The 19908-nt window shown below is 39.1% G+C and overlaps 1 protein-coding gene across 2 annotated transcripts in view; it reads right to left on the bottom strand.

The window, feature by feature from the left end:
• The window catches only part of HERC5 (HECT and RLD domain containing E3 ubiquitin protein ligase 5), a 37852-nt gene that overhangs the window by 930 nt on the left and 17014 nt on the right, over positions 1-19908 (bottom strand). The window contains exons 12-22 of one of the 2 annotated variants that reach the window (XM_010966131.3): positions 19300-19489; positions 17763-17917; positions 13756-13869; positions 12641-12751; positions 10925-11095; positions 8420-8563; positions 7337-7503; positions 3210-3276; positions 2229-2299; positions 587-770; positions 400-502 (exon numbers count right to left, since the gene is read on the bottom strand). In XM_010966131.3, the coding sequence (XP_010964433.2) occupies positions 400-502; positions 587-770; positions 2229-2299; positions 3210-3276; positions 7337-7503; positions 8420-8563; positions 10925-11095; positions 12641-12751; positions 13756-13869; positions 17763-17917; positions 19300-19489 (1477 nt within the window). The remainder of the gene's footprint in view (positions 1-399; positions 503-586; positions 771-2228; positions 2300-3209; positions 3277-7336; positions 7504-8419; positions 8564-10924; positions 11096-12640; positions 12752-13755; positions 13870-17762; positions 17918-19299; positions 19490-19908) is intronic. The other variant, XM_010966132.3, reaches the window with a different exon arrangement.

The raw sequence follows: 19908 nt of genomic DNA, 5'->3' as shown, positions 1-19908 counted from the left end.
AAATGAGAGAGAAAGTCATTAAACAAGTCTCAGGAAAACCACCAAGTCGGCATAAAACTGAGATCAAAATCTAAAGGTGAGGCAGAAAACTGGAGACAAGTGACTATACAGCTTGGTTAATCCCACAGAGCCTGGGTGACTGAATGATGACACAGTGACAGAAAGAAGGCTCAATATTTAGCTCAAAGAAAAGAACAGGCAGAGTTGAAAATCAAAGGAAAAAGACCTATATTAACATTTGGTTTTTGATGTTGGGACAGCCTGGCATAGAGGACATCAACTGGACTAGGAGTGGCTCTTACACTGTGACTCATTGTAAATGGTGCCTCTGACAAACAAGACTTCCTTATCTCACAAAAAGCCATGATTCTATAGAACTACTCCTGATGTAATACTTACCAAGGAATTTTTTCTTTTCCTCCAAAGTCAATTTGTGTAAAGCCTTCCAAAACATCACTATGGTGGGATGTGAATTGTCGTATCCTTGTGCATAATGTGCATTCTACAGAAAAATGCAAAAAAAAAAAAAATTCAAGAATCAAACAAACAAAATTTTAATTTAAACTTCTTGGCCTGTATGAAGTACCTTTTCAAATGTTTCCCAGTCGTAATCTGTATTTCCAATAATCACATCCTTGAGTTCTTCAGGATGGAAAAATTCAATAATCTCCTTGTCACACACTTTATAAAATCCTCTTTGAAACTCTTCATAAACTGCCTTTACAGAGATGTTGAAGATGTAATTGACATACTTAGAAACATAGTCTCTCCTTTAACGAAACAAAAAATGATTTCAGCTTATTGTAATATCCTGAACAAAAGTAGGGGAGGGGGTGAAAAGAATGATAAAAATAAAGAGCTAGAACACCTAACAACCGGTGCCATGAACTTAGAGCTGTGTTTCACATATTATCTAATTTAATCTTCATAAAATTCTCTGAGGCAGGTTCTTGGGGCATTTTGGTGAAGAGGAAACTGAGCCACAGTGAAGGTACATGATGCTCAAGGTCACGCAGTTAGGAGAATTGTCAGATTAGAAAAGAGGAAGTTTGGAAGAATAAAACCTGACCTGTTATCGGTGATCAGCTCTGGGGAATGGGCTGGGGAGATGGAGGAAACTTTTCATATTTTATCTTACACTCTTCTGTACTGTATGAATTTGTCAAAGTGAGTAATATTATTTGTGGTTAGACACAAACAAAAAGGGGATTTATGCATCTAGCTATGATGAGCAGCTGGCAGCAAATGTTCCCGGCCGGAAGAACTGGAAAGAGCCGGGTAACACACCAAAGCACATCTAGCTCCAGGCTTCCGAATCTGAGTCAAGACTCAAGAAGCCTCTGGACTAAGAGAGAAGGGAACTCTCTGAGGTGAGCCCAGCACTCGACTTGCAGTTTCTTCCTTTGGGCACGTTTGCTAATTCTTTTACGGAAAGGGGCCAGAGGCAGTCAGTCATACTATGGATAAATTGGGGCTTATCCATAAAATGTACCCAAGAGCTAGAAGTGTTCTGTTTCTTGATCTGCAAACTTATAATTTGTATACTTTTCTGTATGTTATGCTACAATACAAAGGTTTTTAAAATAAAGATTTAAAAAAAATCAAAGAAAAACATTTGGCTTAGGCTAGCAGGCTCACTAGACATCTCTTTGCTACTCTGCCCAGTTATCAAGGGAACATTCATTCTATGATCCCAAACTCTATGGCTTTAAATGGCATCCCATTAGGTACCAGGAAATCAAGATACCACAGCAACCTCTAATAATATTAACAAAACTAAGTGCCTGCTAGGGACCGGGCACCGCTGTGGACCACTCTAGGTACTGGATATAGTACAGTGGTGAGCAACGCAGACCAAGTCCCTGCCATCACGCAGCTCCTTAGAGCTGGGGGAAACACTGATAAGTAAAGAAGCAAAAAATCCAAAAGGTAGGTAATGTGTGACATGAAAAGAAAAAGTAAAGCAGGGCAAGGGGATAAAGAGAGAAGTCAGTGGTATCATTCTAGACAAGAAGATAAAGGAAGGCCTCCCCAAGAAAGCCATTTCCTTCTCAGCCAGAATACAAAGTCCAGGAGACACACTCATATACACAATATGCACCAACTCTCTGCCTTATTGAAAAGTGATTACTTAAGACAGGAAAATGATAATTACAAGGAATTTTCAGAGTCCAGTGAAATAAATATAGTGTATAAAAAACCCAAACATTTCATTTCTTTGTACCTACTTGTTAGTCTGGCTGACAATTACGTGACTTCCATCAGGAATTAAGTCTACATCATTTTTGTCCCAGTGCACCTGTAACCACAAATGAACTCATATAGTATCTCCCAAGTAATCATAAACATCTACTATCAACAAAAACACTTTGGAGCACACCTCTTTTCCTCAAAAATTTGTAGAAATGTACTTTTTTGTCATAAAAATGAGCGAGAAATGTATAAATAAAAAATTACCACCTTTATCATGCAGAATGGAAAATGAATTTTTTACAAAAACTTGAATTATCTATTTCAGCTGATCATACTAAAAAAATTAATTGGAAAATTGCCACCTCAGTATTCACTTTATACAGTACAGACCCAGTGTGGTAGATTAGCAAAAAAAAAAAAAAAAAAGGCCACCAGTTCCTCCCATCCCGGTATTCTTGCCCCTCTGCAATGTGACCCACCTCCCATCAAGGGGGGAGTCTATTTCTTTGGCCCGTGTATCTGGGTGAGGCCATGTGAAGTACTCTGGCCAACAGGGTATGGCAGGAGCAAAACCTTGAAAAGAAGCTGAGGTGTTGGGGCCTGCCATCTCTTTCCACTCTGTGTAACCCTGAGACCACTCTGTGAAGACGCCTCAGAGCCTGGAGGACAAGAGACCACTAGCACAGAGACAGCTGTTCCAGAGGACACCCCATAAACTGACCAGCCTGCCAATGACCAGGTATGTGAGCAAGGCCACTGTGGACCGTGCAGCCCGGCCAAGTCAGCCCTGTCCGGAAACCCATAGAATCACGTTTCTTGCTTTAAGCCACTAAGTTTAGATGTTGGCTGCTAAATAGTAAAAGCTAACTGATACACCCTGCTCATGAAAAATGAAAACAAAACAAAACAAAAGCACCTTTTGTACTAGCTTGGTTCAGTTTGGTTTTTTACTAAAGGTACGTATACAAAGGTTAATCAGTTTAAATATGATCTGCAATTTCATTATTGTTACTCACATTAAAACAGACGTGAAATACTTCCCCAAAGTCATTGCCTTCATCATCCAGAAGTGTTTGCAAACTCCTAAGGAACAAATGATTTTGTGTTTAAGAAATCAATAATCACGACAGCTACACTAAAATAAACGTCAAGAGCATGCCTGTTCTCAAGGTGGGGGGTCAGGGTCAGTTCACAGCACCTGTTTCTGTGTATTAAGAGTCTAACTAGGGCCAGACCTCACCCAAGGTGTGAGAATGGAGGTTTATTTGCAATTCTGTAGGCTCTCCACCTAATTCCCAGCTCTCTTCCCTCCACCCCAACTTCTTTTACCCCGTGACTGTAGGCATCTGTTCTGAAAAGGATCGCTAACACACTCACTGATACAGAAACTCAAACTGGTGTCACCTTTCCTTGAGCTTTTAAATTTTACTTACAGAATAATAGATGTCCTTTTAATTATCAAGTTATCTCTTAAAATTTTTGAGGAATAGGTGGGTCAAAAGACCTTCTCTCTATCTCCTGTCCCAATATCCTCAAGCTTAAGACAGACAAGAAATTTCACTGCCTTAATTGTCTCAAGGCATCTGTGAGAACAGAGGTTATATCAGCATGGAGGTCAGTCTTTTTATATTTCCATCTTCTGTTGTTCTAATGGTACTTTATAAAATTTCTTTTAAAGTAATACATCGCTTATTATAGTATGTGGTCCTTCACTCATTTATTCATTCAACAAACACTAAGTACTTGATATGGCAGGCATAAGGGATATAAAGTTGAGACATAAATTATTATCAATAAGCCCTGAGAATAGTAGGGTTGATGAAAGTCTTACCTACAGTGCTATCAGGTATGTGCAGCCAAAAACAATATAAAGGTACAATTTGGGAGAGCGTGCTTAACTCTTTCTGAAGGGATTTATGTCACTGGGGAAGGCCTCTGGGAGAAGGTGGAATCCAAGTTGACTTTCTCCCTTGATGGATTTTTTTTATTACCATACTGTGATAAGATGCTGGGTCTTTTATTATGGGATCAGGATAAAAATAGACTGTATTTTATTCATTGTGTTTTTTGGGGGGTGAGGGAGAGTAATGGGAACTTGGCTGACAAATTTGGATTCATCGTAATACTTGGTTCATGATACTCTGTCATTATATGTCCATCTACAGTTTATTTGCTTATTTATGGGTGTGTTTATGAAGAACATCTGTGAACCTGCATCCCCAAACAAGAACTAAAACATTGCCAACATCTTATACCTACCTATCAGGGGTACCTCCCTTATCTTATTTTTCTACCACCCCCTAAATGTTACACAAATATTTACGATTTGAAGAGGATCTTTTCATCAAAGTATCTCTTGATGAACAGGGAACTTCCTTCATCTTACTGCAATTAAATTTATCAATCCTTCCTTTAATGTACCAACATTAACTTTTTATGTCTTGCTTGAGAAGTCCCAACGGTGAGAAAGGTATGTGTCCATATTTTCATCATTTTTGCATTCAATATTTAAGTCCTTTATCCATACAGAGTTGATTTTTTTTGTATGCCCTAAGGTGCCTGCCCTCATTTTTTCCCTGGATGCATTAACTGACTAGTACTTCTATTCCCACTGATTTAATCTACTACCTCTAACAAAGTGCCATGTGTGTAGGGTCAGTTTCTGTGCTCTCCTGTCCCACTAGAAAGCCTGCATCAATACCATACTGCCCTAACTAATGCAGCTTTCTAATGACCCTTGATACCTGGTTGGCTAGGTTCCCCATCCTTATTCACCTTACAAATTATTTCTGGCTATTCCTGGCCCTTTGTTCATCTATATAAATTTTAAATCAGCATGTCAAGTTTTTGTTTTTTTTTCTTTTTTAAACCTGCTAGGATTAAAATAGGAGTCGCAATGAATATAGAGATCAGTGATTCTCCAAGTGTGACCCAGACCAACAACTTGTGGGAATCCCTAAGGCCTTTATAGGGGTCCACAAAGTCAAAACTGTTTTCTTAATACTAAGATGTTACCTCCTTCACATTCTGTTCTGAGTACAAGGCAGAATTTTCTAGGGGCTATATGAAAGCTAACAGATGAGTGTGTATTTCTGTATTTAAAATATGTATCACTTTTAACTTCCAATACTGTAAATACCAACAAATGTAAACAATGTAAGATATACATAAAAGCTCTCCGGGGTCCTCTCTTAATTTTTAAGAGAGTCTTAAGACATAAAAGTTTGAGTAATGCTAATACATATTTAATGATCTTTACCTTTACTGAGTTTATGTATATTTGGTTTATTAAGTCTTCTTATGCATAAGCTTTCAATGTTTTCAGTTAAAAAAAATTATCTCCTGCTTTCTAAACCTCTCAATATTTTTTTCCTTATAAGTATAGTTAGTATATTGGTTAATAATGGGATTCTGGAGCCAGACTGCCTATATTCAAATCATGGTTCTGTCACTGTGGGGTCTGGGGCAAGCTACCTCACTTGTGTGCGTTTCAGTTTCCTAATCTGTAAAATAGGAATAATAGGATCATACTCCTGTTCTCATTCTTTTAAAAATCTCCACAGTATTCCACTGTGTAAATATACCAAAAATACTAATTCCCTTACTGAGGAACTAGACATGCGCATCAGTGTTACACAGATCTTTGCGTGACTGTGTGTTTCTGAGTGGGAAATGTCTAAAGGTCAAAGGAGCAAACGTGTTTTGATGCTAAGTACAGTAGTCCCCCCTTATCCACGGTTTTGCTTTATGCCGTTCCATGAAGCAGGATGAAATCTCAGGCCCTCCCACTCTGTCTGTCCGGTACATGAGTCATCCCTTTCTCCAGCAGATCCCTAGTCACCTAGAAGCTGTCTTGTGACCCCTGCAGCATCGAAGTGCTTGTGTTCTAGTGACCCTTATTTTACTTAATATTGGGCCCAAAGCGCAAGAGCAGTGATGCTGGCAATTCAGATGTGCCAGAGGGAAGCATGAAGAGTATCCTTTAAGTGAAAAGGCAGAAGTTCTTGAGTTAATAAGGAAAGAAAAGAAAAAAAATCATACGCTGAGATTGCTAGGACCTCCAGTAAGAAAAGAATCTTCCATCTGTGAAACTGAAGAAAGAAAAAGAAACTCATGCTGTTGCGCCTCAACTGTAAAAGTTACAGGCAAGGTGCATGACAAGTGCTCAGTTAGGATGGAAAAGGCATTAGGTTTGTACAGTAAGGTATTTGGAGAGAGAGAGAGACCACATTCACATAACTTTTATTACACTGTATTGTTATAATTGTTCTACTTCATTGTTAGTCATTATTAATCTCATACTGTGCTGACTGTATACACTAAGTTTTATCATAGTTATGTCATGTCTAGAGGAAAACATGGTAGATACAGGGTTCAACACTACCCATGGTCTCAGGCATCCACTGGGGGTGCTGGAACACATCTCCCACAGGTAAGGGGGTACCGCTATATAGCCACCCTGTGTGCTGAAAACAAGTTACCAGTTTACACTTCCACTCACAATTCCTCAAATTAGAGGGTTCCCACACCCTTGCTGACACGACCATCACCAGCATTTCCAACCACTGTCAACTTGAAATGCATATTAGCCTCTTATTTTAGTATGCATTCCACGATCACTAGTGAGATTGACCGTCTTTTATTTTATGAGCCATTTCTATTGCTTCTTCTGTGAGTTGCCTTCTTGTATACTCTGACAACGTTTCTTACAGGAACGCTTTACAGAGTAGGGATATTAACCCTTTCTATTATGTGTTACCAATATATTTTCAAGGTGGTGGCTTGTCTTTTAACTTAGAAGTAAGTTTTCATTTTAAAGGTGATGATGTGAAACAACTTTTAAAATAAACGTCACTTGCAGGCTGTGCACTGAAGTGTAACTTGTGCTCTGTCACGACTGTCTCTACACAAATAAAGTCCAAAGGTTAATGCAAGCAGTGAGGACTAATACAAAAAACCAACTTTTCTTAATTTTAGAAAGTCAAATTCTTATCTAACAATTCTTGCCAAAGTTAAAACTGGTTTAAAGTATCTAGAATGCTACTGTTGAATGTGAAAACACTACAGGGGTGTGTGTGTGTTTAAATATTTATCTAAATATATGTTATACAGAGTTCTGAAAAAAACAGTTATGTTAACTTACTTTCCCAAAACAGGACTGAGTTCTTTCAAGTCTTCTAATGATGGTGTTTGGTCCAAAAGTTTCTTAAACAGAGCCAGTGGGAAAGGGATGTTGGCAACATTGCAATTGAACAGACAAAGTCCACACAGAACCCCAAAGAAGAAGTAACTCTTCTTCTCAAATAGAGGCTAAAAAGAAAAAAAAACTTAATATACGATGAATTTTTAGCAGTACAATGGAGTATTTATATTAAGTAAACCTTTTCACAAAATCAAATCACAAATTAAAACCAAAAAATTTGAGGTAAGAATATTTAGAGTTTATATTCAATCAGTAAGTCAATTTAAATCCTTGCCACAGTTTTGGTTACTAAATGCGTTAACAGGATGGGGTGAGGGTATAGGAGAGCTGCTGCTGAGTGGGAAAAAACTGCAATGAGTAGCAAATTAGTCCTAGAAATCAAATGCACAGTAGAGTGAAGAGGGACAACAATACCCTATCACAGTCATCAAACTTGCTGAGATACCAGACCTTAATCATTCCAACCACTAAAAAGAAACAAGTGATGTGACAGTGGTGTTAATTATCACTAAAATGGCAACCATATTATAATATAAATGTATCAAATCAACATGTTATACAACTTAAATTTACATAATCTTATAAGTCAAATATATTTCAATAAAAAATAAAAGTATTAACAGGAATACAAACACATGAGGCTCGTAGTCCTTATAAACTAAAGGTTTCATAATTTCTTTTCATAGCCTTTGTCTTTAAATTCATTGGGGCAAAACAGAACTAAAAGAATGAATGCCTGAGAAAGGAAGGGTTCATTTTAATCTACACATTGTATAAATGGTCAAAAACACACACACATATGTATATATATGGCTTAAGTTCTCCATGTGGACATGGAAACTCAGGGAGAGGTCTGCATGTTAGAGAAAATAACACATTTTTAGAATTAAAATTTATCTCCATAATTATATCACTAATTCCTCTCCTATTTATATAGAACAGTCTACAGAACCTAATTTTCTATGGTGCATGATATGCCTTTTCTATCAGGAAATAGCATAAGCAAAGAAAAAGAGGACTTACCTTGACAGGAAACCACATGCAGGAAGCCTCTTCAGGATATGTGAACAAGCCGTACTCTGGTCGGGTCATTTCTTTAAACAGACAGTGGAAAAACTCTGCCCTGACACCTCCAAAGTCATATCCAATTTCTCCACTAAATGAAACCTAAGGAAACAGAGTAAATGATGCATCACTTGCAGAACTCTGTATTGCTGTATTCAATCTCATTTAATAATTATTTGTGGACCCAAGTGTTTGGTAGGCACTGTGGTAAGCAAGTTACTCATGTTATATTTAATTTTCCTATTAATCCTATGAGGGTGGAGAGGCTTCAAGAACTTGACCAACTTTCCCAAGGTTACACAGCTGCTAAGACTTAATCCTCTGTCTGCCAAACCCAAGAGTCTGATGTCTTTACATTAACTTGACCTCAACTGGCATCATTTTTATAGTCATAAGCTATATTAAGCATAATGGAAATAAACATAAAGAAATCATAAATGTTAAGATTTTCAAAAAACAGAAAAACCAAAGCACACATAAAGCACTTACTGGCTTGGCTGCTGATTCCATGAGAAGGCAGCCTCCCACCTGTTGACACCAATCCCTCCTCAAGATAATTCTCTCATAACCCATCTCTGCTCCTTTAATTACTCGCTCTCTTCCTTCCTGCCTTCCTTCCTGGAATCCTTCACATCAGTTTACAAATGTGTTAATAAGCCCTCCCTTATTCTTACAAGAAAAAAAAAAATCTCAACACTATTGTTTCCAATACAGACAATACTGGCTTCCTCTCCTCTAACACCAACTTCCAAACCCTTTTCTCTACTTATAAATGCTTCTCTCCATGGGGACCAGGAGCCTTGGACTCCCCACTTCCAGGGACTTTTTCTCATGCCCCATCTCCTTGATTTCACCAACTCATTTTCCACTGCTGGTCACCTCCTCTTTCCTCACTCTCCTCCCCCTGCCTTCTCTCATGAAGCACTGTTGAGGTTTTTGTTTCTCTCTTCTTTCTCGTGCTGCTTTAGTAACAGAAATCCCTGCAGCTCTGTGCCCGCACTGCTGTCCTCTCTCTGCTCTCTCCACGAATGCTCATTTTTTCTTTAAATTTCATTCATCACGTGCACAGGTTTAACCCTCCTATCCATTCTGTCTTCTCTCCTGACTGACACACGCTCATTCCAAAGGTCTGCTCAGCATTTCCATCTGGAATATTCCGACAGCACTCCCGAAAGCTCTTTTTACTGGGTTATTTGGATTGAAAGCCTCTTCTACTTTGCAGAGATGCAAGTTTCAAACCTCAGTGAGTTATTTAAAATCTTTATCATAAGACCAAGCGTCAAACCCTTACCCTGCCCCTTCATTTGGGCAAGCTCTTTAATCTCACAAAGCCTCAGTTTTCCCACAAGATCATCAGAAAGATTAAATGGGATAACACAGGTAAAATGCTTCACATAGTCTAGAAAATGGTAACTGCTTATCAAATGTTACCTACATTTTTTAAATGAATGAATGAAATATAAAAGTGGAACTAAAATAACTGAGTGGACTGGCTGGCTGACAAAGGTTAGAATCACTTAATGAGTTCGTAAGATTTTTAAATTATGTATGTGCAAAAATATGTGGAAACGCCAACTCTAACTGTAAACCTCAGTGCAACATACTTTTAGCTTTAGTCAAGTCAATCATTCTTTAATCTGAACAGGACAAGTGATAAACTAATGCTTCCCATAACACACTCTAATAAATATTATCAGGAAAATCTTTACTGGTCTTGATTAAGTGCAAAGTCTAGAGCCTGAGAGCTGGGCTCTGATACTTATCAGTTGTGTCACCCTGGGATAAGAAACCTAACAGTTCTGTACCTCAGTTTCCCCATCTGTAAAAAGAGGTAAAAACAGAACCTTCTACAGTGTGGTTGAAAGAGTTATACAAGTAGGTGTAAAACATTTACTACAGTTCCTGGCGCAAGGAAGGCATTCATTAGGTCCTCCAGTCAGTACTGTTATTCTGTGTCAAATATCCATTAGTAAGACAGCTTAGACAGTAATTAAACCAAAGACCATTAATGAATGTTCAGGACATGGGGATTATCTACAATTATACCCTCAAAACACTACATAGTCAGTAAGTTCTTTCTTCGACAAAGCAATCTGGGTTCCGGCACGAGAGCAGAAACAAACCCTCAGTTCTCCTCTGTGTCATCCACATGTCACTGGAACCCTTAAAAGGTAGTGATCAGCCAGGCCTCAGGAGGGACTGGACCTCAGGGCTAGTGGTGGGCGAGCTACCTGACCAGGCTGGGGGAACACAACCGTTTCACCTGCTCCTCCTTAGTCAGCGTGTACCGAGTGCCTCCAGCTCTCACCTGGAATTCACAGGCACCTGGGGAATTAGGGGATCTCCAACATGGACACCCCAGCAGAAAACGGAGCCAATTCCCCTCTGTAAGGCCCACTGTTACATTCTTTTACGTCTTCCTTCTCCCAGCAGCCAAAATGTTAAGTGGGAATTGTACTTTACCAGTAACTCCCTCCTCAGATCTTCATTCTCGAACTGATTTAGCTGATTCAAAGCATCCTCAATCAAGTGATTCCTTCTGACTGTTAGGTTAAAGGTGGGCAGCAAGGCCAGTGGGGACCCTTCTCGTCCCATAATGCCAGCCAACCTCATACACATGCGTAATTTCTTCTCCTGGGAAAAGAGAAACATTTCACTTCATTTCACCATTTGCTCTAAGTAGAAATTTACAAAGTGGAAAAACTGGTTCAGTTTATTTTAAGCACACGTCACAAACATTTATGCAAAGGGCCCTATATACACCACTGGAGATACGCTATATATTCAATATCCCCCACCCCGCCACCTCCCAGCAAACAGAGGAAACACGGGACCTGGGGAATGAAAAGCTCTGTGGAGCCAACTTGGGTGAGCAGGATGGTGACCAACTGCAGACCCCACTGGACCACTTTATCCCGTAGACACAACTACAACCACTTCAGTCATCATCAATCACTATGCTCATCAGTGGCCTTGAGACTATTAGTGAACAATGAAGCAGAGCCTGACACTAACACGCTCATCAGGAAGAGAAGCCGAGAAGTTTAGAAAAGCAGCCGAGTGCAGGGAAGTGCAGAAGGAGAGGCCTCTCTAAAGATATTCTTTGCTAGGAGGAAAACCCAGACAAGAGATTTCAGGGGACAGATAATCTAGGAAGTTAATATAAGAGAGAGACACACGCAAACTGTCCATCTGAAAACAAATGGCAATTTGGGATCATTTGTATCTCTTAGCAAAATAAGGAGCAATCAAATTCTGCAAAATAATTACTGGAAGCTTGTTTAAAATCAGGAGAGAATAGTTACAAGAGTTGAAGCAAGATAGAGTTCTTCTATCTTTTTTCCTTCCATTGTCCTTTGTTAAATATTTCATTAATGGTCATACTTAGAAATCATCAATTTCCTATTTTGTTTTATTATGGTAACTGCACTATGTGAAAATGTCTACTTTTATTACATCTATTTGAATATTATCCGTGCATATCTACATGAAAAGAGAGTGAAGTGATAACAAGAGCTAACACTGTTGGGCACTTACTTTGTATGAGGCACTGTTCCAAGTGCTTTACTTATGTAACAAATTTAATCCTTACAACAATGTGTTGAGGTCCATTTCCTGAGGCATTTTTAACTGTACAACCTTAAGTTCAAAACCACTTTGCAGGATAAGCTGACAAACAGAACTAACTCAGATGCTGACAGTAAGCACACCCAAAAGGAAACACTTTTTACGAACATTTATTGTGGCACCATCACAGAGTACCAGCCATTTATTTGGGTCTGAGTTTCAAGAATCTTCTGTCACCTCTATTCCCACTACTATGTTTTCCCACTAGATTGGACCTCCTTAAATACTGGTGCTAATTCCAACAAGCCCAGGTCTGCTGTTCCTCTCTGAGCACCATTCACAAGACTACAGGCACCAACCTCAAGGGAAAAGCCCTACAACCAGGCCAGCTGCCCAAGCTCTGCCCTTTGCTACTGAAGCCCAAGTACGCCTCAAGGCCAACCCAAATTATGACAGTCGCTCTTACCTTCTTCATTAGAGTACGAGTTCCATGAAGGTTATGACCATTGGTTTCACCAGTGGGTGGCTCCCTTAATACCCGCCAAATACTATACCCTGAAAAAGGTCCTTGTCATTTGACTTGCTAATGAAGACAAAATAGAGCATGCATACCTGTATTTTTAAAAGCGAGTCTGCATACAGTAGTTTAATTTTCGACAGAATGTTAAAGATAAATGGAAAATGACTGAATATGACAGGAGACTGGATGTCTACTGAAGTGTCCTAAAAATGGAAATGACAACAGTTCTGATAAATGAAAGGACAGAGAAATCTTAACGCCTTAACTCTTAGCCTCAAATCCCTGATGGTTTAAGGTCTTAGTACCTATAGCCAAGGCAACCCAAAATGCTGGTCAGCAGTACTGATACACATAAAATTCTAAGAAAATGTTTTCTGTGTATCAATGAATGGTATATAAACAGTATGTTCAGTGCTCATTTAATTCAGCCATTAATTATAAACTCTGGACACATTCCCAAAGAGCCTGCTCTGTTGCCACCTGCACTTGTGAAATGTGAGTTAGTTCAGATGCATTTGGTCAACAGGGAATGGAATCATTAGTAGATAGCTGGTTAGCTCATATGTGATTTTTGTCAGGCAAACGTTGATGTGCTAGGAGGAGAATTACAACCTTCAGAGAAAAGAAATTTTAAAATCTCAGGTTAGCTGCTGAACTGGCATCAACAGCCCTTTAGCTTTATTTTAAGAAAATAAAAGTACTTACATCCAGGCAACCCTCCCCAAAGCTACAGCCTCCCTTATACTGCTGGCTCCTGGTGAGTCACCCTGCCTCCTATGCCCACCTGTAAAGCGGAGCTCCACTCCCAGCTGTATTTCTCAGGATCACCCATCACTGCTTAGAGCTCGGACAGATGGCTACCCTTCGGTTTTTGTGCGTTTTTCATCTCCTCGTGGCACTCTCCACGGGCTGCTTGCCTGGTTGGTCCAAGCTATCCCTCCCAGTGGCAACCACTTTTCTCTCAATGCTCTGGCTACAAAACTGCACAGGTTTTGAGGGGTCTCTCCTGCTTTTCTCATAAGCCCTGCTATTTCTATTGGGCAATTCTGCAGACTGCAAAAATTGGGAGGAACTCTCGTGCAAAGTTATAGCACAAATGCCTGTATTTTTTCTTTTTTTTAAACTGAAGTATAGTTGATTTACAATGTCATAAATGCTGTGTTAACTTGCTGATGGTCAATACCCCCTTTAGATAAATCATACTTACTGAGTTCATTTTCCAAGATGACCTTTTACATGCGTCTGCATAAAAATCAAGCCAGTGCGTGAGTTCATTTACTTTGAAGATATTTTCAGGCAATTGATATTTAGTCTGGTTTACCTTAAATAAAATAGGACCTGTGAGAAAGTTCTATATATAAAGACAATTTTGCTTAATGGCTATAAGACTATCAGAATAAATAGCAAATTAAATACACTTTTAATGACCAGAATTAATAAGTTCTATCCAATTTCTCCACCACCAAAGCCCCAAACTTTCAGAAACATAGAGAATACCTAAGATTTAATAGTAGAAATTGATGGTATGATGATAAACTTCTAGTTACTTTTAATTCCTAGAGAAGTTTTAAAGAAACTTAAGTCCAAAGAAAATTAACAGTGTACTATGAATCCAAACTACTCTGGGGCCCGGTATTTCATGCCGTGTTCTTCAGAGCTTAACAATGTACCATTTATAGATGTTTCCCCAGCAAGGCACATTTGGAACATTCCCCCGCTAAACTGTGGGGGAATTTCCCAGCCTTCCATCCCCAGGATGAGCAGGGCTTTTATGACATGCATGGAATGAACACCCTGGCACCATGCTAATCATCGGTCAGTGAAGACACTGATAAAGATACTGGATGCTCTGGACATGAGTAACCATCAGTATCTGGCCTGGTGGGCACAGTTCTGGCCTAAATGACTCATTCTCTGGAGGTCTTCTGAAGACCCCTCTTGGCTGTGTAAGACCATTCATCTGGAATATTCTTTCTGACTCTGGCCCAGACCCCAATGATCCAGGCCTCATAGGACTGCATGGGGAAGCTGTTTCACTCCTCTGACTATGGTCCTCTGGACCCTGCTGATCTCAGCCCTGAACTGCAAACAAACTCAGTATCCCCAGAGTCATTAAGAAAGAGGGCACTTCATCTTCATGTATTCTTCTTGAAATGGGGGGGGCCTTGACAAATATTCTAACTTCGCCTATTAGAGTCAAAGGACAAAACAGGACCCCTTCAAGATTTCTTCTGTCGCTGGTTCAGTATTTCTAGGAATTCTCTTCATAAGTGGCAAGCTCATTACAATACACTTTCCCTGAGTTCTTCAGTAAATTTCTCAATTTTTCAATACCTGAATTATTTTTTGATTAATCTGTCATTTTTGTACAAAACGTTTAAAGATAGCCAAGAGCAGGCGTCACTTTTTAGCAGTAGGTCAGACTTTTTTTTTAAGAAGTATGATGGATCAGGCACTTTGATTTACTGAAAACAACCATAAACATGGGATACACTGTAAACCAACATTTTTTGGTGCAATACTGATTTTGTAAGTAGATATTTAATAACTAAGTTAAAAGTTAAATAGTTAAAAACTAAGTAAAAGTGGCCTTGAGAGTATTTGCCAAACCTGGTGAACTTGAACTTCCGTTTCCAATAGCTGGGGCTTTCAGGAAAGGAGACAAAGCTCAGTTTCTGCTCAAGTAAGGGAACCTCACCTCGTCAAAACTAAACCATCAGAGCAAAACTAGAAATGAACAAGCTGTTTCCTTCACTCCTGCATCAACCTGTCTCCACCTTGACTCCAAGACCCTGAGGCAAACTGTACTTACAATGGTGCTGAGTTGGGAAAAAAATGTCGCCTACAGGATAATTACAAAAGTGCTCTCCGGAAAATTCACACTCCAGATTCATACCACCTGGAGATCTAAAAAGCTTCAAGCCAAAGTTTTAATCTTTCAATTAAATGCTAATCTTTAAATTAAAGACTAATTTAATAGTACCAAACTGGTGATGTCTCCCAGGAGCCTGGCAGAAGCAATTCTCCCTAAAGAGACCCAGCCCTGAAAGAATTCCAAAAGATATAAGTTCCAAGGAAAATGAGCAGCACACAAGCACTCACACACACACGCACGCACATGCAGAGTCACAAAACATATGATAATGAAGGAGCAGTGAGCAAGAGTCAGCAGAAACAAGACAGCAAAAACGGACCAGCAAAGCCTTCCTGCCCTGTGTCTATGATGTAAAGGTCCTTGCTCTGGCCTTCCTCCAGCCAACCCCCTTCCCAAAAGGGGTCTGCAGGGTCAAGGAGACCTGTCTACATGCAGCCCACACATCCCCTTCGAGACTGAGCTCCAGAACCCAAAACCTGGAAATCCCTACCCAGATGTCTCCAAGTCAGCTCCAGGACCTGCACAGGCCTCTCCGGCCACTGGCTCTCTGGGGAGCGGCCGTGTCATAGGTGAGCGCACCCCAAGGCTCCAAGATTGGCTAAGGGGCGGCTGTTGCAGGAGGTGGGGACAGAAAAAAGACACATGGACTGAGGTGCCCACAACTGAGCACGTGACGCCCCTGGTGTAGGATAAAACCAAGGCAGGAAAAGAAGGGCAGTGCAGCTGAGCCTCAGCATTCAGTGCAGGACTCTGTAAAGACTCAAGATTTCTAAATTCAAACCTGGCCTCCCTTGTCATTAGGAAGGTTTATTTGTCAAGGTGGAAGGATAGCATATTTCATTTCATTCAACAGGCTGTCAGCTAGATTTCTAACCTTTAGACATGCAGTTTATGGGCCTCTGTTTGTACTCTTCCTCTGGTCCTGGCTATCATCTGTTAGAAGACTATCTAGGGCAGCTTCTGGGGCCAAATCAGGCCCTCTGCTTATTTGTAAAGTCTTACTGGACACAGCCACGCCCATTCATTTTCATGTACTACCCCGAGTGCAACAGCTGCACTTGGTGGCAGAAACCATGTGCCTCACAAAGCCTAAAATATTTACCATCTGGTCCTTTCCAAAAAGAAGCCCTGCTGATCCCTGATTTAGGGTGGTAATTTAAAACCTTAAAGGGAAAAAAAGGTTTAAAACAAAACACATGGAGTAAAGATTATAAAGGAATGGACTGACAAATTCATATTAAAATTAAGAACGTGAGTTCATCAAAAAATACCAAGACAAGCTACAGACTGGGACTTGATATTTGCAACACATACAACTGACAAAGGACTAGTATTCAAAATAAAAAGAACTCCTATAATTGATTAAAAAAAAGCTGAATACATTTAAAATGGGCAAAAGGACAGGCATTTTACAGAAGAGGAAATAAACACTACAATTACAAACATGAAAATATGCTCTAATGCATTAGAACCAGGGAAATACAAATAAAATCATAATTTGGCACCATTTCAATATGGTACCAAAAATATTTTCCAAATTTTAAAGTCAGAGATGGAGCAGTAGAATTCTTATCATCTCCTGGAGAGGATTTCAACTGGTCCAACCACTTTGGAAGACAGTTAGTCACTACCAATAAAGAACAACACAGGCACATCCTCCAACCCATCAGTCCTAAAATTAGGTGTGGGAATTGAAAACTAACTCTTGACATGTGAACACCAAGAGGTATGTACAAAAATGCTGACAGCAGCATGTTTTCTCATAGAGGAAGCCTCCCCTAAAAAAGAATCGCAAACAGCACATACTGTACATCCATCAGTACTGGAATGGATAACTGTGGTAGATTCACACTGTGGACTAGGACACAAACGTGAAAACAAAATAAACACAGGCATAAGTATTAATCTGGATGAATCTATAACAACAAAATGTTGTGTAAGCAGCATGTATTCCATTCATATTATATTTTGAAAACAGCAAAATTAAACAGCATAGTACCTAGAGACATATAAAGTCATAAAATAATAGAGAAGAGCAAGGAAATGATTCATCCAAAATCCAGGACCCAGCAACCTCCTCAAGGTGAGGGGACACAATCTGTGAGAGGACGTTTTCTTTTTAACGTGGGTGCTAATTACACTGATACTTGTTTTACCACTTTTCTTTAAGCCATACATAGCTACTATACACAATCCTTTATATGCATGACTTACTTCACAAAAACCACAATTTTAAAAATAGTGATATAAACTTAATGTTTTATAAGCGTCTGCTTAAGATTCAAGCCAGGTGAAATCAAGGAAAATAAAAATATATGGGTTTCTAAAAGAACCCTTACCCTGTGCAGCTTTTTTAACATTTCTAGCAGAGCTTTAATGTGACAGTTATTCTCAGCACTTTCATTCCAATAATGCAGTTGAGCAACGATGGCGTTTTTAAACATCTGGACCAGTGTGATGAAAGTAGATTCTTGCAGAGAAGCCCAATATTCCTCTGAGGGATACAAAGGTAAACAATTGTTAGCATGTAATGTCTCTTGGATTCTTAAACGTAAAAAGTGGTCAATATTTTCTAAAACTGATAGAATATTTTCATATATATCACAGTTAAAAAGGCATATTTATAATAAAAATTTCAGTGAATACAACTGCAATTAAAAGTTTAGAATTTAATGTCCTTGAAAAAATTCCTTAACAGTAATAGAACCACAAACTTGGTCTAATTAATTCGTGGAGGGGAAAACAGACAAAATTAGTCACTTTCTTTGCCTGGATGAAATAGCATACAGTATTAAAAGCCAGATTAAGAACTACTTGTGATTACATGACTCTTTTTCTGCACTCCCACCATGAGTTTCTAACTCTTAAAAACCGTATTTTCAACTCTTAAAAACTGTATTTCTGAGGGAGGGTATAGCTCAGTGGTAGAGCACATGTTCAGCATACACGAGGTCCTGGGTTCAACCCCCGGTATCTCCATCAGAAAAACAAAAAGAAAAAAAATTTATAAACCTTATTTCAGCATTGTTAAATAACAAAAACTACTTTAAACTGGCTTTTTATCACTTAACACTGTTATCTAAACTTAATAAAACGTAAGAAAGAATGGACTTCCTTGGGCTGAATATGCTATTTGTGTAAAAAAAAAAAAAAAACTCTCATTAAAATCTAATCAAGCCTCTAGACCCATCTTCCAGTGTTGGAAATACCTGGAAAAGGGGAAACAGACAGACAAATCTAGATGTGGGACACTGTACAGGACAACTGACCTGGGCTCTTTTTTTTTTTTTTTTAAAGAAGGTTGTAATATACTTTTGAAGACAAGTGCAGAAATTTGAATATGACCTAGATAATAGGTAATATTTCTGAATTATGGCTAATTTCATTAGATGTGATAACGTCAATGGAATGCATGCAGAATTATTATGGGTGAAATGTCATGATGTCTCCAACTCACTTTCAAATAATTCAGCCAAAATAAAACCTGTACTATCTGTAATCTGTACAGAGAGAGGAAGTACACACACGTAACAGCAATGTTAACTGCTGCTGACTCTCAGGCAGAGAATGTCTGAGATCCACTGTACTTGTCTTTCAACGTCTGTACATGAAGTTTTTCCTAATGAAAAGCAGGGGACAAAGGACCTCATGACCAAGCCCCACATGTATCATTTCAAGAACACTAAAGAGGTACTAGCACAGTCTACCTTGGATGACCACAGTAACCATTACAGCATGTTCAGAATATGCTAGAATATGAACTACAAAGCATGAATGTGTTTGCAATTATCTACCTAAGTTTTGCCATAACTTTATTTGGCCTGCGTTTCCATTGAGGACATTCATGTATATTCAAATGTAAATCATCAGTCTTACCCAGAACCCTTGATGACTGACCACTCATTTTACAAACAGCCTCAGCAAACGGAACCACCAGGCTCTCCCAGTTGTTATAATCATGCATCACGGGACATTCTGGGAGAAGGAAGAAAACTGCTAAAGCTTCTTGGTGTGGAGAATGAAATGGAAGACTTTTGATCAGATTTTCCCTGAGACACGTGGTTATCTGTGGTCAAAAAGGATCAGGGAAAAGACACTCAAAACACAGCAGGAACTGGGTGCAACTTACTGTAATAAAATGAAGCGTAGAACCTGGACTTTCATTCCACCCATGAAACTGGAACAGCCATTTATAGTTTTTCTAAAACCCATGTTTACAGCCCATCCTACCCAGCCTCCCAAATACCTAAGGTGTAGGTATGTGACAAGTATTTTCCCATCTAATTATTGGGGTCCATGAAGGAAATCAAGAAATCACATGTGCAAGATTCTGTTGGATGAACAACAGATTCAGAACTAAAAGCAGACCTCCCAATAATATTACACATTCTACCCTCCAATTCCACTTTCACACCCCAATTTTTAAAGAGGAAAAATGTGTCAGAACCCAAAAAAGCACAATATAAAAACCAAAACCAAACAAAA

The sequence above is a fragment of the Camelus bactrianus genome, chromosome 2 (assembly GCF_048773025.1).
Source record: "Camelus bactrianus isolate YW-2024 breed Bactrian camel chromosome 2, ASM4877302v1, whole genome shotgun sequence".
Taxonomy (NCBI): domain Eukaryota; kingdom Metazoa; phylum Chordata; class Mammalia; order Artiodactyla; family Camelidae; genus Camelus; species Camelus bactrianus.
The sequence above is the reverse complement of the archived record's forward strand: the minus strand, read 5'-3'. Positions and strand labels throughout refer to the sequence as shown.